This window comes from Anolis sagrei, chromosome 8 (assembly GCF_037176765.1).
Source record: "Anolis sagrei isolate rAnoSag1 chromosome 8, rAnoSag1.mat, whole genome shotgun sequence".
NCBI lineage: Eukaryota > Metazoa > Chordata > Lepidosauria > Squamata > Dactyloidae > Anolis > Anolis sagrei.
Window position 1 is genome coordinate 4,277,441 of NC_090028.1, and position 23,676 is coordinate 4,301,116.

Genomic DNA, 23,676 nt, shown 5'->3' on the forward strand with positions numbered 1-23,676 from the left:
GTAGGATGTCCCTTCTGCAAAGACAAAGTTTCTGCAGTTTAATAAGCTTTTCTTGTGTTTTTATGATGCAACCAATGAGGAAATGACATTTATAACCCAGGAACAAAAATCGTGTTGTTAGAAAGAATTTCTCCTTTCATTTGCATCACTTTGCAATCTCAGGCACATTCAGAAAAGAAATGTCTTTATTATACAGCTGTTCATAGTTTCATTGCAGTTCAACCTCAGTATAAACGTATTACGATATTTACATCACGTTGCGTGCCATGTACTTTAATATAAAGCGACTGGCTCTCTCTTAAAAGCTAAAATGCTGGATGTTCCTTTTGAGTAGAGTTCACAGCAAAAGGGGAAGAGCTTTCCCGACTTTTAGGAAGTCTATTTGTTTACTGGTTTGGCATTGTCTGACTCAGCGTTGCCACTGGTCAAGAAACACTGTAGTGTTTTTACGGTATAAAAAAATTGAGATATGAAGAGCACAATATAACCTTGGAAAGTTTAAGATAGCCACAGTGTTCACTTTTAGAAATGCTGGTCAGTGGTTTAGTACAGACTCATCCTTTCAAACAGTATAAAAAAGCAAACAAATAGGATTTCAATTGGCTTCCAGACATGTCTTCTGATCAGTCTTGAGTTATTGTGAAGTCTCTGGCGAAAGGCGAACCCTCCATTATGATGCCGTTTCCAATCACAGCAGAAGGCATCCTATCCCTGTAGGTTTTGAGCCAAGGACTCAAAACAAAGAATCAGAATGTAGATCCTGTTTCTGAGCCAAGCCAGAGCTGGGTTTTGGTTCCACAATGCAATGTAGCAGCCATTAACCAGGTTTCACCCCTTGGCTTTGTACAGATCTGGATTAGGAGATGAGCCACAAGAAAAAATCAGAACTGCCCTCTGAACAAAGCAACTTGAGGAACACAAAGTTGACAAGGAGAGAGCCAAACATTTCCATTTTCAGCAAAAATCTACAAAGACAGGTTCCATCATTTGCCCTGAGGAATAAAGCAGAAGATCCATTCTAAGTTGTTGAATCAAGGGGGGGAAAAACCCTGGATGGAAGAAAGTTATCCTGAGGCCCCGCAACAATAACTTGACTCTGCTCCTGTCTCAGGCAGCAATTGCCCTTTTAGTAGCAAAGGTGGCTTTTGGGATGTAATGGCTCTCTTTGGAGACCGGCCACTGAGGGTCGAATGCACTAGGCGGTCATTGCCACTTGTAGATTTTCACTATCTTCTCCGTCAAGATCGCCAGGAAGCTGCTGCGGTTCACCTCGTAAGGGCAGACGTCCAACACGGGTAGGTCAGCCGCCAGCTTCTGCAACAAGGTGCCGCTCCCTGCATCCCAGAGCTGCGGGTAAACATAGGAAGAGATCACTGAGAAGTCTACCAGTGGTCGTATTGCATTGGTTGCATCAGGATAGAAAAGCAGGCATTTATCATGGAGACTAAACCAGTTTAAAAAGTGCTGGCTCTGCAGGCATGAGCAAATTTTGGCCCTCCAGGTGTTTTGGACTTCAACTCCCACAATTCCAAACAGCCTCAGGCCCCTTCCTTTTACCCCTCAGCCGCTTAAGCGGCTGAGGGGTAAAAGGAAAGGGCCTGAGGCTGTTAGGAATTGTGGGAGTTGAAGCCCAAAACACCTGGAGTGTTGCACTCCAGGACAGAAAAAGCCCTCTGACTTTAAACACCACACCGTTGGATGGAAAAGAATCCTTTTATTGAAGATAATTTAAAAGCAGTAAGGTAAAAAAAGAACACTTTAAAGAAATAGGTAAATCCAATTAGGAAGGAAGATAAGCAGGAACAAAGTAATCCAGGGTAGTAGTCCAGCAAAGTCCAGAAAAAAAGTCAAAACTTCCCAAAGATAATGCAAAAAATCAGGAAACATGAACCCAAGGCATGAATATAGAAGCATGAAATCCAAGAATCAAAACCATGAAACAAAGGCACTTAAAACATGAATTTTCCAAGCAAAATTTCCACGAACAAGAACAAGGTCTTGACTTGATTCCAAAGAATGCTTCATCTGACTACATATCCTGTACTTGGGACTTTTATCTCCTCGTTAGCTAAGTCTCTAGCATTCAGAAATGGGTTTCGTTTTAACTGAGAATTTCTTATCTTTTTCTCTCGGAGCCTGGCAGACCGCTGAAGCCACTGTTCGGCTCTCCTGTTTAGACTAATCTCCTCGCGTCCATCATTTGCTCATTATCTATTTGCTCGTTAATTTCTGCAGCTGGGACAGGTGCCAAACTGTTTTCATGTTCTCTATCATGGGAAGTCTCTGGTAACAATTCAGAAAGCACACCATCATCCCACACCCCTCATGAGAAACTATACTTTGAACAGGGATTTCCTGGTCATTCTCTGCATCAATATCACTGGCGAAACCATTGCCATCTTGAAACTCATCTTGAAACTCATTGACATGACTCGCCACATCCAAAGCACTCTGATCCTGGAACACACTCACAGGCTGAGCTCCCACATGGAGAGACCAAGTTTGCCAATTCTGTCTTAAGCAATTCAGGAGCAGAGTCAAGCTTTGTTGAAAGAACTACATAACTAGATAATAAAGTTAACAGAGCCTAGCTCTGTTAACATAAAGGAAATGTGTGCACATGCATATCCCCCTTCTAGCATTTTAGGAAGTCTTGATTCCCTTATTCCTAAAGAAAGGGAGAAAAGTACCATGGCCGAATTGGACGCTTCATCCCCGGCACACACGAGAATGCTGCCATCGTCCTCCGGACTCTGGAAGATGGCATTTTTAGTCAGGAGTTTGCATGTTGGGCCTGCGGTGAGGGTTTGGACTGGACGACAGGAGCAGACGGCGTCCTCGGCCCCATCTGTCAGTTGAGTGGAGGTCAGCTCCATCACCACACACCTCAAGCTGTTGTGGGTTCTATCTGTGGGATGAAGGGGATAGGGAATGATGGCCGATGCAGAGGACTACAGCACAGGAAGAGTCATCAGAATACAGTGCTGTACTCAGGACTACCCTCTCCAAGGCTTCCCAAATTATCGTTTGCTTTCCAACCATGGGCCATTGCAAATGCACCAAGAAAATGTTTATTAGCACAAACAGGTGTTGAAAATGAAGAGATTAATGGAATCCACAATGACAACAACTATTTATTTATTTATTTACAACATTTATATGCCGCCCTTCTCACCCCCGAAGGGGACTCTGAGCGGCTTACTTGATATACAGGGTTAGTCAAAATGCATAGGCCAATAAGCCATTCAATTGAATGGCTTATTGGCCTATGCATTTTGACTAACCCTGTATATACATAAAATACATTATGTTATCAGCATAGTACAATATCTGTATTAAATATTACTATATTGTAGTATACCATTATATTGGCCACGGTGGTCCACGCTCTGGTTACATCCCGAATAGATTACTGCAACACACTCTACGTGGGATTGTCTTTGAAGACTGTTCGGAGACTCCAGCTAGTCCAACGGGCAGCAGCCAGATTACTCACCGGAGCGCCATACAGGGAGCACACCACCCCCATTATGTCAGCTCCACTGGCTGCCGGTCCACCTCCGAGCACAATTCAAGGTGCTGGTTTTGGCCTATAAAACCCTATACGGCTCCGGCCCAGCTTACTTGTCCAAACGTATCTCCCTCTACGTTCCACCTCGTAACTTAAGATCTACTGGGGAGGCCCTGCTCTCGATCCCACCGGCTTTGCAAACGCATCTGGTGGGGACGAGGGACAGGGCCTTCTCAGTGGTGGACCCCCGCTTGTGGAATTTGCTCCCCAGCGAAATTAGATCGGCGTCCTCCGTCCTTTCTTTTACGAAAAAACTCAAATAGTTGTTCTGGAGCCAGGCTTTTGGCTAGTGGGCATAGCAGTACATTAGACACTGAACCTAGACCATAGGACTGTTACGACAATTGGAAACGGCTTTGTGATTTTGCTACTGTGTGATTATGTGATTTTAAGGCCTCATGTAAGCCGCACCGAGTCCCTTGGGAGATGGTACCGGGGTATAAATAAAGTATTATTATTATTATTAAGTAATACTACTGTTTTAATTTGTTGTGTATTTGATTTTATATTGTTGTTATTAAGATTGTGGCATTGAATTATTGCCTGTGTTAGCCGCCCTGAGTCCCCCCTTTTCGGGGGCGAGAAGGGCTAGGTAGAAATGGTGTAAATAAATCTTTGTTTATGTAGGAAAATAAGCTATGAATTTTATAAGTTTTGGCAGTTTAAAAACATGGTTCTTCAGTTTAACAGCTGAGTTACCTGTGCGCCATTACATGAATGCTTATAAATATCACATTTTTAAAGATTTGACTTCTAACACGGCCACCTTTCTATCTCTCTTTCATCTCTATTACTATCTCTTTATCTCTAACATATCTCTCTCTCTATCTCTATTTCTATCTCTGTCATCCTTCTATTTCTATCTATATCTATCATCTTTCTCTTTCTATGCCCCTCTCTATCATCTCATTTATATTTCTGTCTCTATCTATCACCATCATCTCTCTATTACTATCTCTCTCTCTTTCATCTCTATTTCTCTCTCTCTCATCTCCATTACTGTATCTCTGTCTCTATCATATTTCTCTCTTTGATTTCTATTTCTATATCTCTATCATCGTCTCTTTCTTATCTCTGTTTCTATCTATCATCTCTCTCTACCTCTTTCTATCCCCCTCTCGATCATCTCTTTCATTTCTATCTCTCTATCATCATCATCATCATCTCTCTCTATCTCTCTCTCATCTTTATTTCTATCTCTCTATCATCTCTCTCTCTTCTCTTTCTATCCCTCTCTATCATCTCTTTCATTTGTATTTCTATCTCTATCTCTCCGCTTGGGATGCCATTTAACAGGCACCCTGCTTTGCTTTGCTTTCCCTCCTTGGGTGGCGAGAGGAGTGCATGGAGCTGCCTGCTGCACCTTCGCGGGGCTTGAGGCAGGCATGCACGCAGCCCTGGCAGCTCCCGCGATAGGCACTTAATACATGAATTTCTCAAGCAAAACTTCCATGTACAAGAGCAAGATCTTGACTTGATTCCAAACAATGCTTCATCTGACTACATATCCTGTACTTGGGACTTTTATCTCCTCGTTAACTAAGTCTCTAGCATTCAGAAATTGGTTTCATTTCTGGAGGGAGGGCTGAAGTTGGTCCATGCCTGCCTTAAAGGCTTCTTCTGTGAATACAGAAGTAAATAGCGTTAAGCCATTACTTACTGGGCCTGAACGTCGCAAGGCAGTGCCGTGTGTTGGCCTCGGTCTGGAGGTCGATGCATCCTCCCGGTTCCAGAAGGAGGTGGTGGGGCTTATAGGAGCCGCTTCCCTTCTGCTCCCAAAAGCAGGCTCCCTCCAGCGTCCCAGACACCAGCCCGCCGTAAGGGAGAGAGGCAGAGGCCATTCGAGGAAGGTAAGACAATGACACCACGGGGCACCTGAATGAGAAAGAGGGAGCAACAGGAGCCGGCCATTCAAGCACTCAGCCAAGGAAGAGGATGTATGTATTGCACAGAGGATTGGGCACATTCACTTTGGGAGACTATCTGTTAAAATAAGGTGGGCTACTAACAGAGGTGGGGCTGCATCGTCCCTCACAGAGGACACCCCTCTGTCAACTAACCCAAAGTTCCTCAAAACAGACAAGAGCAAAGCAGACAGCAATCTTCCAAAGAAGTCAAGAGCACGAGGCCCAGAGGGTGCTCCCTTGAAGCCCTAAAGCCCTGCACTCTCATGCTAGTGCTCCCTCTGGTGCCAGCTCTTAGCTCAAAATGCTGCTCACATGTCAAAGCAAAACCTGGGCTGAGCAAAGACTTCTAACTCAAAATGCTCTTAAATTGGGACACACTTCAATCGAGGTTCCACTGTATATGGGTGATACGCTGCACTGTGCATCCCGTGTCCTCAGTTTGACACAATTTCATCTTATGAAGCTGCAGCTTTACCTGGACTTCTGTGGAGCAAGTTCCTGGACCTGAGACCGTGTGTCCCGCAAATCATACACCAAGACGGAACCATTGACCAGTCCTGCGTAGATGTAGTTGGTGTCATCAAGGCACCAGCAGCAGCTCCAGATGGGGCGTCCAGCATTATACGTCTGCACCACCGTGTTGGTCGTCAAGCTGAGGGAAGAAGGGCGAAGCAACATTATCTTTTTGGCAGTCTTCCCTTTGGCCCACATCACCCAGAGGTTCCTGGGTGATGTGGGCCAAAAAGCAGAGCTCAGACTGTAGACTGTATGTCATCAGCTGGGGAACCCTCCACCCAGCACCAACTGCTCTGAGATCAGAATGAAGCGAGAACCATGAAGGCAGTTCCATCTTGCCTCCAGTATCATCAGTTGGGAGCCCCCCCTTCAGCACCAACCACTGCTCTGAGATCAGAGTGAAGAGGGATCAGGAAGGCAGTTCCATCTGTCTCCTGCACTGTGCTTATAATATAATATAATATAATACAATATAATATAATATAATACAATATAATGACATATAATTTTGATATTATTATAATGTAATACAATATACTACTAATACTACTACTACTAATAATAATAATAATAATATGATATTATAATTATATATTTTATATTAAATGTAATATTACCAATAATATTACAGTATAATGTTATAGTACAATGTAATATATAATATTAATATTGTGCTATGGTAATAATATAATATATTGTATTTACTTTTTACTTGTAAGCTGCTCTGAGTCCCCTTCGGGGTGAGAAGGGCGGCATATAAATGTCGTAAATAAAATAAATAAACTGCCGGTCTGGGCCAGAGTGAAGGGAGAGAGGGCCAGGGGACAGTTCCACCTTGTCTGCTGTGCTATTCTAATAATATAATATAATGTAATATAATATACTGTATACACATGTAATATTTATAATATTATAATGTAATGCAATATAATACTACTACTAATAATAATATATAACTATATATTTATATTACAATATAATGGTATAGTACAATATAGCAATATTTGATATTGTTATTGTACTATTCTAATAATATAATATAAAATACTACTAACAATATATTATAATCATATATTTTATTACATTTATAACAACTAATAATATTACACTATAATGGTATAGTATATTATAGTAATAGTTAATATTGATATTGTACTATGCTAATAATATAATATAATATAATATAATATAATATAATATATATCTTGTAAGCCGCTCTGAGTCCCCTTCAGGGTGAGAAGGGCAGCATATAAATGTCATAAATAAATAAATAAATAAATAGACAGGAGTCTATTCCGATCAAGGCCTTATTGCCACATCTTGGACTATGGAGGATAGGAGGAAGAGGAGGAAGAGGCAACTTTTCCCTCCTTCTCTGCACTTGCCTTGTAAGTTTGAGGGTGTGGTCCAAGGCAGCAGACAGGAGCAAGCCATCTGCTCGGTTGCTGAAGGCCAAACCCCGGATCTGCTTGCTGTGAATGGGGACGTACTGGCTGCTCTTCAAGTTGACGGCACTCATCATCTTGATCCCGCAGCCTGGGGTGCGAAGCAAAGGAACCACAGAAGACATTCCCTAAAGCTGCTGCACTCCAGCTATTCAGGGTTTATCCCCCTACTTGAACTGAGCAGGTAAAATAATGCTAAAAGCAAAGGGCCTGCCACGGTGTGCAACTCACCAGGAATGAGGGTGCTCTGTGGCGAAGGCTGCGATATCACCAGGCAGCTCAGTGGGTCACAGTACGCCATGACCCGGCAGTTGCCCACCTGAGACACCAGGAAGGCTCTCTCAAAATGGTACTTGTGCTGGCCTTGGCTGGAGGAAAGGCAACCGGGGAAGCAAGAGCGAGAGTGGCTGGGCTGCTGCTGAGAGGAAGGCGTGTTGTGCCGCGCCATCAGGGTTTTCAGTTCCTGCAAAACGGGACAACCAGAGGTGAGGAAAAGGCAGCAAAGGCACCTGCTCTGCCAGACTGAGAGAGAGACTGATAACAGAGTCAAGGCCGAAGCAAAATCTGTTCCTGGCCACTTGGGATATAGAGTAGATTAGGGGATAAAAGTGCCAAGTACAGAATCTGTAGCCAGATGAAGCAACGTTGGAATTGAGTCAAGACTTCTTCCCAGGTCCCTGGAAGCCTTGCCTTGGATAGATTCATGTGCTAAGTGCCCTGTTTGATTCATGTTCAAGTCTTGGGGTTTTACCTTGGAAGTTTCAGTATTTGTTTTTCATGAACTCTGATGGACTAAATTCCTGGATTATTTGTTTCTACATATCTTTCTACCTAATTGGATTTATCTATTTTTATGGATTGCTTTTTTATTGCTACTGCTTTTATTATTATTATTATTATTATTATTATTATTATTATTATTTCATGTATTTCTATACCGCCCTTCTCACCCCGAAGGGGGACTCAGTGCAGCCTCACACAAGCATTATATGATGCTATCAACAGATCAACAATCAAAACTTATATTTAAAACATTAAAAATCAATAATAACACACGATACAATTCATTAAACAATAAGTTAATCAATTACAACGAAATCCAAGTCAGGGTAAATCCAATGTCGCAGATATCCTAAGTTTCTTTCCAATTGCCGCTGTCCAATAATTGAATGCCTGGTCCCAAAGACAAGTCTTCAATTGTCTTCTAAAGCACAGGAGGGAGGTGGCAAAACCTGATGTCCTTATGGAGAGAGTTCCACAGACGGAGGGCCACTGCTGAGAAGGCCCTGTCTCTCATCCCCACCAACCACATTTATGAAAGTGGTGGGGTCAAGAGCAAGGCCTCTAATGATGATCTTAAGCTTCGTGATGGTTCGTAACAGGAGATACGTTCAGACAGGTAACCTGGGTTTATTTATTTATCTATATAAAAAATGTAATGTTCGTTTGTGGGATTACATAACTAAAATACCACTTGACGAACTGCTGGGAGTTGTAGTTGCTAGGATTTATAATTAACACAGGACTCCCATGACAAACATAAAACGTTCAAAAGGTTTGGAAGGCATTCACCTTGAGTTGGGAGGTTGTAGTTCACCTACATCCAGAGAGCACTATGGACTCAAACAATGATGGATCTGGACCAAACTTGGCACAAATACTCAATATGCCCAAATATGAACACAGATGGTGTTTGGGGGAAATAGACTTTGACATTTGGGAGTTGTAGTTACTGGGATTTATAGGTCACCTACAATCAAAGGGCATTCTGAACCCCACCGATGACAGAATTGGGGCAAACTTCCCAACAAGTGACCATCACTCATAAAAACACTGAAAAACACAGCAGAAGAGACTTAAAAAGCCAAAAAACGCATTACAATGAACGCGCAAAGCCACATACATATATACACAAACACACATATACACAAATATACACACACACACATATACACATATATATACACACACAAAACACATATACAGACTGGGCCACAGCAACGCGTGACAGGGGACCGCTAGTCTTCAATAAACGGCTTCCATTTTTACTCAGCTGTGTGGTGTTTAAAGTCAGAGGGCTTTCCTGGCCTGGAGTGCAACAGATACAGCCACACAACTAGCATGTTTTCGTTTGTCATTTTGTGTTGAATGCTGGAGAGAAATGAGAGGGAGGATTCTGGCTACATAGAAATAGAAGATTAATGCCCTTGCTTCATGTGCAAGCCACTTAACAGTGTAGTTCAGTCACAAGTTCACATTAAATTAGAGTGGATTACAAGGCAACATCTGGGAACTGCAGGTTAGAGCAGGTATGAGCCAACTTTGGCTTTCCGGGTGTTTTGGACTTCAACTCCTACCATTCCTAACAGCCAATAGGCTGTTAGGAATGGTGGGAGTTGAAATCCAAAACACCCGGAGGGCCGAAGTTGGCCCATGCCTGGGTTGGAGTCAATAGACTAGTCCCAGCTTATCCAGCAAAAGAAAAAAAAAGTAAATCCAGTTCAAATCTAACTTGTCTAATATTGAGGACAGAGGGGTGTCCAAAACTGAAATTACCTTTTGATTTACTAATTCTACAGGAAATTAAGCAGGATACTTTTTTGGGAGGGAGATAGAGGGTAGTTGGAAAGCCTGGAAGGATGCACTGCTGGTAAGCCTACCTGAACTTGCTGGCGAAGCTTGCTGCATTCATCTGTCAAGACCTGCAGCTGGAGGCGACTCTGTGCCGATTCCAGCTCTGCTTTCCTCCTGAGCATTTGCTCCTTTTCTAAAGAACTGCAGGAGAAAAAATACATCAGATTCCCATCTCAAGGAGGCTTATCAGGCAGCTGCCCTCTCTCTTCACAATGGCAGGTATGTGCCCCTCTACAGATCACCTTTCAACTTGCTCAAAGAGTCAAAGCAAAGCATTAATCTTATTTTTTGTGTGTGCATATACATCAGAACAGTAACACTTTTGCTCCTGCACAACAATACTCAGCCCACTTGAACAGGATAATCTGTTGCATATGAAAAATATTGGGAGAAACGTGGATAAATAATAAATATTTGGGAAAAATTAAAATACATTTTTCTTAATTATTTGGTGTAAGGTAAAGGTAGTCCACTGACATTAAGTTCAGTCATGTCTGACTCTGGGGTGTGGTGCTCATCTCCATTTCTAAGCCGAAGAAGAAATAATAACATTTAATATGAAGGGGAAATATAATTTGATATTATGTCAAGGGAAATTGTTTGAAATACAGTAGGATTAATTTAAACAAAAAGGAAGAAAAATGGGAAGAGTCTGAAATAGGAAATAAAAGATGAAATTATAAAAATTAAATTTTAGTAAACATGTTTGTATTGACATCACTTATAGTTAGGTATTAACTTTAACTATATTTGTTAACTAGCCGTTCCCTGCCACGTGTTGCTGTGGCCCACATGGGGGTTCTGTGTAGGAGGTTTGGCCCAATTAAATCATTGGTGGGATTCAGAATGCTCTGTGACTGTGGATGAACATTACATTTTTATTTATATAGACTAGCTGTCCCTTGCCATGCGTGGCTGTGGCCCAGTCTGGAGATCTGGAAAATAAAGTAATGTTATTTGATTGTAGGTGAACTATAAATCCCAGCAACTACAATTCCCAAATGTCAAGATTCTATTTTCCCCGAACTCCACCAGTGTTCACATTTGGGCATATAGAGTATTCGTGTAGAGTTTGGTCCAGATCCATCATTGTTTGAGTCCACAGTGATCTCTGGATGTAGGTGAACTACAACTCCAAAACCAAAGGACACTAGTGCCCACCAAACCCTTCCAGTATTTTCTGTTGGTCATGGGAGAACTGTGTGCCAAGTTTGGTTCAATTCCATCATTGGTGGGGTTCAGAATGCTCTTGGATTGTAGATTAACTATAAATCCCAGCAACTACAACTCCCAAATGACAAAATCAATTTTTTGAGTGAAGGACATACATTGGGTTGTTAGGTGTCTTGTGTCGAAATTGGTTGTCAATTCGTCCAGTGGTTTTTGAGTTCTGTTAAACCCACAAACGAACATTACATTTTTATTTATATAGAAGATAAGTAGTAGAAGCTGAAGCAATTAGAATAGAAATACATTATTATTATTATTAAACTTTATTTGTACCCCGCTAGCATCTCCCGAAGGACTCGATGCGGCTTACAAAGGCCAAGGCCTCAAAACACAACGTAACAATACAAAACTTAAAGCAAATTAAAAACAATTAAAGCAATATTAAACAACAAGCAATAAACAATACACTAAGACACAATAAAACTGGGCCAGGCCAGAGTAATGGGTACAGAATTAAAAGTGCTGATGTGACAGGTGATATGTAAGGATTATAGGGCAAGTGCAGTGTGCAGTGTGCGGCAATCTTAGTTCTACTAAAGTGCTTCTGGGACTTGTTATTAGAGTATTCCTATTCTGGAAAGGCACATCGGAACAGCCAGGTCTTCAAGTTCTTTCTGAAGACTGCCAATGTAGGGGCCTGTCTAAGATCTTTGGGGAGGGTGTTCCAGAGTGGGGGGGCCACCACAGAAAAGGCCCTGTCTCGCGTCTCCACCAAACGCGCCTGCGACGCAGGCGGAATCACGACCAGGGCCTCTCCGGATGAATGAAGTGAGCGCGTGGGTTCATAAACGGAGATGCGGTTATAACATTATAACATTTTAGTAGATGCCTTGGCTTGAGGGGATTTTTAAATTTTTAATTAATATAAAAATATTTTTCCCAAGTTCAGGGCTCAATTAAAATACATTAGTTAAAAATTCATAACATACAATACGTTAAAAGGGATTAAATTATCAAATAACTTAAACAATTTTTTTAAAAAAAACACAACAAAAACATGATATGCAGAAAAAACAACACTTTTTTAGTCAAGACAGGCCTTGTAGTTTGGCATTGGTATTTCCCCAAACATAAAAGTAGAGTTGAGAGTATATACCTTTTCATGTGCTCCTGTTCACTGGTGTCTAATGCTTTCAGAGTGCGGGCATAAAGGACAACAATGTCCGAACGCTTGGCTTTCTTATTGCACTAGGGAAGGGGGAAAAAAGAGAAGGTCAGCCAGCTTTCTACAGCTATGTGGAACTTCTACAAGTCTCACATCAACCTAGTTGATGCAGATTTTCAAATAGTTCTGCAGGAGGAGAGAAAAACATACGCGGTTGACTTGTATAACGATGACCCCCATCTTAAACTGCTTTTCTACTGTAGTAATAGTATTACCCCAAAGACAAAGTAGCTCAATATCAATACCCAAGTGCCCCTGCCAAACGCTTCTGACAACCACAACAGAACTGTTGATTTGATTGAGTCATACAGAAGGAAAAAACTAGCCAGAGCAATGGTTGCAGGGAAATGGCATAAAAACTAAGGAGTAGAGAAGGTTGGGAAAAATGAAATTTTAATCTTATGTCTCCAAAATTTAATAGAAGTGCTATATTTGGATTTTTTAATAGATTCATCAATAGTATGTTGTTAATTTTAACAAATGCTTTTTCCCGATTTTTAAATTTTTTTTCATATTCCCACAATAAATGTATATAAGTCCCAGTTTCCTTATTGCGCCTCCAATAGCAGATAGTGTCAGAGTATTGACGCTTGCCAGTGGAAGGATTGCTAGATCAGCAGACACTGTGTTCAAAAATCAGGACCCTGCAGGCTTTAGGTTACAACAGAAAACTAAGTTTTACTAAGTACATCTACACACGTCTATTCACAGCAAGCTACAGACAGGAACTTCTAGGCAAAAACAACAGTCTCTGAACATCTGCTTATTTATCTTCTGACTGAGACCAGTTCCTCCCTTCTCTTCCCAGTCAGAGAACACGTTATCTTATTTCTGTCAAGGTTACATTATGCAGCCTCAGCACAGTATTTCTAATACACAATTGAACTGAATAGAATCCATCTTGAAATACATCTTAATCCATCTTGAATTACATCAGAACACATTAAAAACACACACATACATAACTAAATAATCCTGACAGATAGTTTCTATTATAACAACATTACTGGAGTCATATACCATCTTCCAAATTGTTTTGTAACATTTCTCTTTCATTCTCACAAGGCTAGAACCTCCAAACCGTTGCACTCCAGAACAGGAAATAGACTATAAACACACCACATGTTGAGTGAAGGAACAATCCTTTTTATTAAAGCTTAGCAAAAAAAAAGCCAGTAGGAATAAATGCTTGTAAAGACAGATACGTTTCCAAAAAGCAACAAGGCATTCAAAGGCAGCGACATAAAACAGTGTCCAAATGTAGCAATCAAAAGCGTCCAAAAAGCATGAAAATACAATCCAAGGCAATGATTAACCAGACAGGAATCAAACACGAAGCAAGAACAGACAAGACGCTGCTAGTCAATTTGAAAGGTTAGAAAAATCCATGAAGACGAGACCACTTGAACAGGAATTCCATGAGCCTTGTACTTGGTTTCCAAACGATGCCTGATCTGACAAGATTCTCTAAAGGCAAACCTTAAATCCCAAAAACTGGTTTTGTTTTCCTCCAGACTTTGACCTTAACTGACGAATTCAACTGACGAATTCTTTCGGATCTATGTAAACATTGGGCCTCTTGTCGATTCTGGCTAATCTCCAGCCACAGACTCTGCTTCTCTGACTCCTCAGTAACTTTACCAGGTGTCAGACTGTTTTCCAAACTAAAATCTGGGGATCTCACAAGTGGAGGGAGTAAACCTTTCTCCCAAGGCATGATAGAAACATTCTCATGAGAATCTGCCCTTTGCATCGAAGCCTCTCTGTCAGTGTCTGCATGAAACTTATTGACCAACGTGTCTCCGTCTTGCACCTCAGAGTCAGTTCCAACATCCCCCACATCAGAAGCAACAGGGGACTCATTACCCTCCTCATTACCCACATCAGACACAGAAACATCAGGAGATTGAAACGCAATCACAGGTTCAATCACAGGCTCAGGTTCAACCACAGGCTGAGTCCCAACACAAACAAGCTCAAGGCACCTGGCTTTTTACCTGCGGACACTTCCCCGCCTGCCCTTTCAGCCACCTCTGGATGCAGCTGTAGCCAAAGAGATGCCCGCAACGCAGGGCGGAGAGGCGGTGCTCCCCAGCATTGGTCCACTCTTCAAAACAGATGGCGCAGGTATCGCCACTCTCCTCCTCCAAAGGAAGCGAGGGTGCAGCCAAGTTTGAGTTTTTTAATGGGGTCGTCTGGATAAAGAAAGAACAAGAGGACAGTTAAGAGAAGAACAGACAACGTTCACTCAAATCTGCTGAAACCACCAATAAAGACCCTGTGCATCTTTCCCACCTTCTTCTGCTTGGCAGGGCTACTACCCCCAGGGTCAGGATTCCCTTCTGCCTCACTAGGGCCATCAACAGCAGATTCTGCCTGGGATGGGCCAGAGACTGCAAGGAGAAACAAATAAAGTCAATCCTATGGGGAGGAAAGGGGAATTTTCCCACTGAAATTCATTGAAATGCTATCAATCCATTCTGGAACCAACAGGAACACACTCTCCCAGTCTAGCTCTCTGCAAAAGTCACCCACCAAGGTGACCAAAGCTGTGTTCCATAGCCAGGCCTGAAACCAGACTCTTTATTTATTGTGTCAGGAGCAAACCAAACAGTTGTATTCCATTTTTAACAAACAAAACACGAAGATTGCAGCTTGGTAGTTGATTAAATGTCCTTTGACCAGTATCTGGCCACTTGGAGTGCCTCTGGTGTTGCTATAAGAAGGTCCTCCATTGTGCATGTGGCAGGGCTCAGGTTGCATTGCAGCAGGTGGTTTGTGGTTTGCTCTTCTCCACACTCGCATATCGGGGATTCCACTTTGTGGCCCCATTTCTTAAGGTTGGCTCTGAATCTCATGGTACCAGAGCGCAGACTGTTCAGCCCCTTCCAAGTTGCCCAGTTTTCTGTGTGCCCAGGAGGGAGTCTCTCATTTCGTATCAGCCATTGATTGAGGCTCTGGGTTTCAGCCTGCCACTTTTGGATTCTTGCTTGCTGAAACCAGACTGAAATGGATCTACTTCATAAAAAGGAACACCAGCTTATTTAGCAAACCTTGCAAACACTGATTTCTCTTGACTTTTATATCTGTGTTAACTACCGATATACTGGGGTTGCATAAAAAAATTCTGGGGCAAAAAACGGTTACAAGTGGAAGAAATTCAAATAGCATTGCTAAAGTGCCAAGAGATTCCTAGAGAAATCATCAAATTACAAGAAACATGCTAGGTCCTCCAGGACAATTCTATGGAAACATTCACAAGACGCATACAATATAATAGCTATTGGAGGACTTAGCAATAATAATAATAATAATAATAATAATAATAATAGCAACTTTATTTGTATTCCACCCTATCTCCCCGAGGGGACTCAGGGAGGATTCCAACAGCAAAAAGGCAAACATTCAATGACAAGTGGCCAACTCAGGCTTTTCAAGGTACACATATTAAAATACACGGAACAAAAATTGAAATACAACAAAAACAGAATATGATTTAAAAATTCATAGCTTTGAAGGCCATTTTAAGTTCATGAGTTTGAAGCCAACCTGGGTCGGATTGAGCTTCCGACCAATTTGTATAGCTTGCTGTCGACCTTTGCAGCCTGAAAGACAGTTGCATCTGTCAAGTAGGAAATTTAGGTATGGCTTATGCAGGGAGGCTAATTTACGACGCCATAAAAATCTCCAGCAAGCGTGCAAAAGAATGAGGAAGTACTTCATCAGTGTCACAAATGGACGATGAAGCGACAGCTCCCCTGGTGGCCAGAATACCCTCATGAAAAAGCAGGAATGTTAAATAGCCTCTCTGTGTATGTCTATATATGTTGTGTGTCTATGGCATTGAATGTTTGCCATGTATATGTGCATTGTGATCCGCCCTGAGTCCCCTGCGGGATGAGAAGGGCGGAATATAAATACTGTAAATAAATAAATAAATATTGCATTTTAATTCCGTTTCTACCACACTTGTTTTATTAACTTTTGTATTGCACTTTTTAAACTTGTCTAGTGTGGGATTGTTAGCCGCTGCTGAGTCCCCACGGAGAGAAAGGTGGAGTATAAATAAAGAAAGTGATAATAATTGCAATTATAATAATACAAACTAACGGAGTAGGCCTGCCGGAAGGGATATGTCCCATTCTCTCCCATATGTGACAGGCTTGCCACTCTCACTTTCCAAGACAGTCTCCAACCTTTGCTCTTCTAAAACCATTGCTATAAATATATCAACAATTTATTTATTTATTTACGACATTTATATGCCGCCCTTCTCACTCCAAAGGGGACTCAGAGCAGCTTACAAGGTATATATTACATACAATATATTATATTATCAGCATAGTACAATATCAGCATTAAACATTGCTATATTTCACCATACCACCATATATCGTAACATCATTAGTAATATTACATATAACATAAATATATAATTATAATATCATATTATTATTATTATTATTATATTGCATTACATTTTAATATTATAAATATTATATGTATATACAATATATATTATATTATATTATATTATGTTATATTATATTATATTATATTATATTATATTATATTATTAGAATAGCACAGGAGACAAGGTGGAACTATCCCCTGGCCCGCTCTCTCTTCATTCTGGCCCAGTTGGCAACAGTTGGTGCCCTGATCTAAGCATGTTCTTTAAAAAATGTCAAATGACCATGACACATAAAAGTGTTACTGGGCAGGTCTGAAACATTTGTCACTTGTGATGTTGTAAGTTCATGTAAAAGACAGAAAAGCAACACAGACCTCTCAGGACGGCTGGACCCAGTGTTGCTTCTAGGGCTCTCTCGGGCTCATTTTCATCTTCCTCTGCTTCAGTGGAGCTACTACTGCTGCTTCTACTGCTCTCAGCATCACTCAGAACCACCGTCTCATCCGAACTGTTCCCACCTGCTAGGATATTGGATGGCGCCGCTGCCTGGGTTCTGCTAACCTGGAAATAACTCTCCAGTGGTGCTGTGGCTCTGGACACACACAGAGTGTAGATTTTCATTAAGGGAACATGAAACAGGCAGCAATAGAACATGATATTATATATAATATTATATAATATTGAAGGGGACAAGGGACACCTATTTAATTTGATTAAATAGTGGTCCACGCTCTTGTTACATCCCGAATAGATTACTGCAACGCTCTCTACGTGGGTTTGCCTTTGAAGAGTGTTCGGAAACTTCAATTAGTCCCTGTACTCACCAGAGCGTCATACAGCACCGGGATTATGGCGCAGCTGGCTGAGTGTCAGCTGCATTAAGATCACTCTGACCAAAAGGTCATGAGTTCGAAGCCAGCCCGGGCTGGAGTGGGTGTCCAGCCATTGTGTAGCCCGTTGTCGACCTTTGCAACCTTTGCAAACCGAAAGACAGTTGCATCTGTCAAGTAGGAAAATAAGGCACCACCTTGTGTGGGAGGCTAAATTTAACTAATTTATGAGGCCATAAAGAAAAAAGACTCCGGGGAATGTGGAATGTGGAAGAACTTCATCGGTGTCGTTGATGGACGATGAAAAGCAGCAGCTCCCCTGGTGGCCAGAAAAAAAGTTAAATAGCCTTGGTGTATTTGTGTGTTAAACGTTGTTTGTCAAACTGGCATTGAATGTTTGCCATATATGTGTTGACTGTAATCCGCCCTGAGTCCCCTGCGGGGTGAGAAGGGCGGAATATAAGAACTGTAAATAAAATAAATAAATAAATAAATAAATACAGGGAGCATACCACCCTTCTGTTATGTCAGCTCCACTGGCTGCCGATCCAGTTCCGAGCACAATTCAAAGTGCTGGTTCTGACCTACAAAACCCTATATGGCTCCGGCCCAGCGTATCTGTCCGAACGCATCTCCCTCTACATCCCGCCTCGGAGTTTAAGATCTTTTGGTAGGCCCTGCTCTCGGCCCCGCCTCTAGTACAAGTGAGATTGGTGGGGACGAGGAGCAGGGCCTTCTCGGTGGTGGCCCCTCACCTGTGGAATTCACTCCCCGGGGAAATTATGTCATCGACATCCCTCCTCTCTTTTAGAAGGAAACTAAAAACATGGATATAGGACCAGGCCTTTGGGTAATCTGGCAGATAGACAAAGGACAACGACGACTAGAATGGATAGGATTTGACATTGTGGAATGAACTTACAGATTCTGAGCTGACGAACGTTGAGCATTGGATTGGTTTTATTGATTGTGATGTATAATTGATTGTTTTAATTGTTTTATAATTGCTGTTTATACAGGGTTAGTCAAAATGAATAGGCCAAAATATATGTATAATATATATATTATTGGCCTATTCATTTTGACTAACCCTGTATATGTTTTATCCTATTGTTTGTCTTGGCATTCAATTATGCCTTTTGTAAGCCGCCCTGAGTCCCCCTTCGGGGGTTGAGAAGGGCGGGGTAGAAATGCACGAAATAAAATAAATGAAATAAATAAATAAATTTGATTAATAAACAGCAATAGTGTGAAGAATAGTTTTGGATTAAATAAATAACCCTAGTTTTTAGCATTAGGAGGCAATCTGCCTTAGTAATAATAATAAATTTTATTTATACCCTGCCACAATCTCACCAAAGGGGACTCGGGGCAGCTAACATGAGGCCAAGCCCACAACTACAGCACAACAAAATAATATAAAATACAAACAGCAAATAATAACATTAAAATAATATATATATAACAACAGAAAATAAAATAAACAGATGCAAAATAATGTGAAGAAATAAAATAAAAGCACAGTCGGTGGGCCAAATGCACAGGGGGAGTTGTTTTGGACATGCACTGTTGCATCTTTTTTGCTTTTTTGGGTTTCAAAGTCCCTTCTGCTGGGTTTTTATGAGTGATGGTCACTCGTTGGCCTGACAGGTGTATTGTGTCCAAACTTGGTGTCAATTCATCCAGTGGTTTTTGGGTTATGTTAATCCCACAAACGAATACTATATATATATATATACACACACACACACACAAGCCATCCCCTGCCACACATTGCTGTGGCCCAGTCTGTGTATACGTGTTTTGTGTGTGTATATGTGTGTGCATATATTTGTGTATATGTATATATATGTGGTTATGTGCATGAGTTGTAATGTATTTTTTATTTTTTGCCTTTTTAAGTTTCTTCCGCTGCGTTTTTCAGTGTTTGATGAGTGATAGTCACTCATTGGCCTGATAGGTGTCTTGTGTCCAAATCTGGTGTCAATTTGTCTAGTGATTTTTGAGTTATGTTAATCCCACAAACGAACATTACATTTTTATTTATATAGAAGACAGAAGAAAAACATATATACTAATGGTTTCTAATATATGCAATGTCCTTATGCTTGTGGGTAAACAGTATTTCTTGCTGTTCCTTTGTCAGTGTTGATGTGGAGATTGTCTGGTTTGCCTACTCTGGAACATGCAACATATCATTGTCCTTCTTTAGGGGTCCCTTTCAAATCTAGGATACTATATTTGTGTGTGAAATATCTATCTATCTATCTATCTATCTATCTTTGGCTGGATGGCTCTTTGTCAGGAGGGCTTTGATTATGTTTTCCTGCCCTGGTGAAGGGAGTTAAACTGGATGGCCTTTAGTATTTTCTGTTGGTCATGGGGGTTCTGTGTGGGATGTTTGGCTCAATTCTGTCATTGGTGGGGTTCAGAATACACTTTGATTGTAGGTGAACTATAAATCCCAGTAACTACAACTCCCAAATGTCAAGGTCTATTTCCTCCAAACTCCATCTGTGTGTTCATATTTGGGCATATGGAATACCCGTGCCAAGTTTGGTCCAGATCCATTATTGTTTGAGTCCACAGTGCTTGCTGGATGTAGGTGAACGACAACTCCCAAACTCAAGGTCAATGCCTACCAAACCCTTCTAGAGTGGTATGTCGATAGATAGATATTCCATTCCCTTGTGCTACTGTTTACAATCTGGCCACATTTTACAGTAGATTGCCACCACAGGTTGATGAGTGCTGTTTTGATAAGAGTTTTAAGTTGTTGTTTTATATATTTATATGTTTTATTCAATTGTATTTTACATTGTTATGTCGTGTGTAAGCCATCCTGAGTCCCTTCAGGGAGATAGTGGCAGGATATAAAAGTTATTATTATATTGTCGAAGGCTTTCATGGCTGGAATCACTAGGTTCTTATGGGTTTTTTCGGGCTATAGAGCCATGTTCTAGAGGCATTCTCTCCTGACGTTTCGCCTGCATCTATGGCAAGCATCCTCAGAGGTTGTGAGGTCTGTTGGAATAAGGACAATGGGTTTATATATCTGTGGAATGGCTGGGGTGGGGCAAGGAGCTCTTCCCTGCTGCAGTTAGGTGTGAATGTTTAGCTGATCACCTTCATTAGCATTTGAAGGTCTGCCTGAGCCTGGGAAAATCTGTTCCTGGGAGGTGTTAATCTGTGCCTGGTTTTTTTTCCTCTCTGTTGTTTAGCTGTTATAATTTTAGAGTTTTTTAATACTGGTAGCCAGATTTTGTTCATTTTCATGGTCTCTTCCTTTCTGTTGAAATTGTCCACATGCTTGTGGATTTCAATGGCTTCTCTGTGTAGTCTGACATGGTGGTTGTTGGTGTGGTCCAGCATTTCTGTGTTCTCAAATAATATGGACAATTTCAACAGAAAGGAAGAGACCATGAAAATGAACAAAATCTGGCTACCAGTATTAAAAAACTCTAAAATTATAACAGCTAAACAACAGAGAGGAAAAAACCAGGCACAGATTAACACCTCCCAGCAAGAGATTTTCCCAGGCTCAGGCAGGCCTTCAAATGCTAATGAAGGTGATCAGCTAAACATTCACACCTAACTGCAGCAGGGAAGAGCTCCTTGCCCCACCCCAGCCATTCCACAGATATATAAACCCATTGTCCTTATTCCAACAGACCTCATACCTCTGAGGATGCTTGCCATAGATGCAGGCGAAACGTCAGGAGAAATGCCTCTAGAACATGGCTCTATAGCCCGAAAAAACCCACAAGAACCTAGTTATTATTATTATTAATATTAATATTATTATTCTGTTGGTCATGGGAGTCCTATGTGCCAAATTTGGTTCAATCATTGGAGTTCAGAATGTTCTTTGATTATAGGTGAACTATAATTCCCAGTAACTATAACTCCCAAATGTCAAGATCTATCCCCCAACCCTACCAGTATTCAAATTTGGGCCCACCAAACCCTTTTAGTGTTTTCTGTTGGTCATGGGAGTTCTATGTGCCAGGTTTGGCTCAATTCCATCATTGGTGGAGTTCAGAATGCTCTTTGATTGAAACTATAATTCCCAGCAGCTACAACTCCCAAGTGACAAAATCAATTTTTGAGTGATGGTCACTCCTTGGGTTAGTAGGTGTCTTGTGTCCAAATTTGGGGTCAATTCGTCCAGTAGTTTTGAGTTCTGTTAATCCCACAAACAAACATAACATTTTTATTTATTTACTAGACTAAATGGCTTTAAGTATTTTCTGGTGGTCATGGGGGTTTTGTGTGGGAAGTTTGGTTCAATTCCATCGTTGGTTGGGTTCAGAATGCTCTTTGATTGTAGGTGAACTATAAATCCCAGCAGCTACAACTCCCAAATGTCAAGGTCTATTTCCCCCAAACTCCATTTGTATGCATATTTGGACATATGGAATATTCGTGCCAAGTTTGGTCCAGATCCATCACTGTTTGAGTCCACAGTGCTCTCTGGATGTGGGTGAACTACAACTTCCAAACTCAAGGTCAATGTCCACCAAACCCTTCCAGTTTTTTCTGTTGGTCATGAGAGCCCTGTGTGCTAAGTTTGGCCCAATTCTATCATTGGTGGAGTTCAGAATGTTCTTTGATTGTAGGTGAACTATAAATGTCAGCAGCTAGAAATCCCAAATGTCAAGGTCTATTTCCCCCAAACTCCATTTGTGTGCATATCTGGGCATATGGAATATTCGTGCCAAGTTTGGTCCAGATCCATCATTGCTTGAGTCCACAGTGCTCTCTGGATGTGGGTGAACTACAACTCCCAAACTCAAGGTCAATGTCCACCAAACCTTTCCAGTTTTTTCTGTTGGTCATGGGAGAACTGTGTGCTAAGTTTGGCTCAATTCCATCGTTGGTGGGGTTCAGAATGTTCTTTGATTGTAGGTGAACTATAAATGTCAGCAGCTACAAATCCCAGATGTCAAGGTCTATTTCCCCCAAACTCCATTTGTGTGCATATCTGGACATATGGAATATTCGTGCCAAGTTTGGTCCAGATCCATCATTGCTTGAGTCTGCAGTGCTCTCTGGATGTGGGTGAACTACAACTCCCAAACTCAAGGTCAATGTCCACCAAACCTTTCCAGTTTTTTCTGTTGGTCATGGGAGAACTGTGTGCTAAGTTTGGCTCAATTCCATCGTTGGTGGGGTTCAGAATGTTCTTTGATTGTAGGTGAACTATAAATGTCAGCAGCTACAAATCCCAAATGAGAAAATCAACTCCCCTCCCCCTTTGAGTGAAGGACATACATTGGGTTGTTAGGTGTCTTGTATCCAAATTTGGTGTCAATTTGTCCAGTGGATTTTGAGTTCTGTTAATCCCACAAACGAACATTACATTTTTATTTAGATAGAGAAGATATAGATCCTTTTGGGCCTTGTTGTTGTTCCTTCTCTTCAGCCGCCCCTTCCAGAATGCCCTGAGGCGAGGCCTACCTGCCTGTCGCCGCCCGTTGGGCCCTCCCAGCCCGGTTCCTTCGGGCGCGAGGCGGCGGCGGCCTCCGAGGCTCCGCTTCTCCGGCGAAGGCGCCCCGGGAAAGAGGCGCAGCAAGAGGCGCAGGCCCAATTCCCGAGCCCGAGGCGCCTCCATCGTCCACGCTAGGCCTCTCGGCCTCCTCTTCAGCCACTGGATGCAGATCCACCTCCATCTCCTCCTGAGCCATGGCCGCGAGTGACAGCCTCTCAATCTCCCCGCCGCCGATTCGGTCCCGTCCCCCGCCCTCATTGGCCGCCCCGAAACAAACCGCGCCTCCTATTGGACGCCGCTCCCACTCTTATATCCTATTGGGCGGCATAGCGATCACTCTTCCCACATGGGCGGGGAAAGAGGCAGTTGGAAAATGGCGCTTGCGTACTGAGAAAACGCTGTCTGGTTTCCCATTGGGCGGCGCCTCTGTCATTCTTCACATCTGGGCGGGGAAAAGGCACTCTGACTTCCCA

At 41.9% G+C, this 23,676-nt stretch overlaps 1 protein-coding gene across 1 annotated transcript; it reads right to left on the reverse strand.

Moving 5' to 3' along the window:
- Positions 1-167: 167 nt before the first annotated feature.
- Positions 168-23,424, reverse strand: RFWD3 (ring finger and WD repeat domain 3). The gene is made up of 12 exons (XM_067470971.1): positions 23,173-23,424; positions 17,257-17,474; positions 14,764-14,861; positions 14,466-14,663; positions 12,400-12,491; positions 10,100-10,214; positions 7,671-7,902; positions 7,380-7,530; positions 5,954-6,130; positions 5,232-5,446; positions 2,691-2,908; positions 168-1,347 (listed from the first exon to the last, which is right to left on the reverse strand). The coding sequence occupies exons 1-12, from the start codon at positions 23,397-23,399 to the stop codon at positions 1,204-1,206; spliced, it is 2,085 nt and encodes a 694-aa protein (XP_067327072.1). The 5' UTR covers positions 23,400-23,424; the 3' UTR covers positions 168-1,203.
- Positions 23,425-23,676: the final 252 nt, after the last annotated feature.

Coding starts and splice junctions, on each gene's coding strand:
- RFWD3 (XM_067470971.1), bottom strand. CDS start 23,399: ATGGCTCAGGAGGAGATGGAGGTGGATCTGCATCCAGTGGCTGAAGAG. Junction 17,475..23,172: donor CAACGGGCGGCGACAGGCAG/GTAGGCCTCGCC, acceptor GTGTGTGTCCAG/AGCCACAGCACCACTGGAGA. Junction 12,492..14,465: donor AGGCGGGGAAGTGTCCGCAG/GTAAAAAGCCAG, acceptor CCCCTTCCCTAG/TGCAATAAGAAAGCCAAGCG.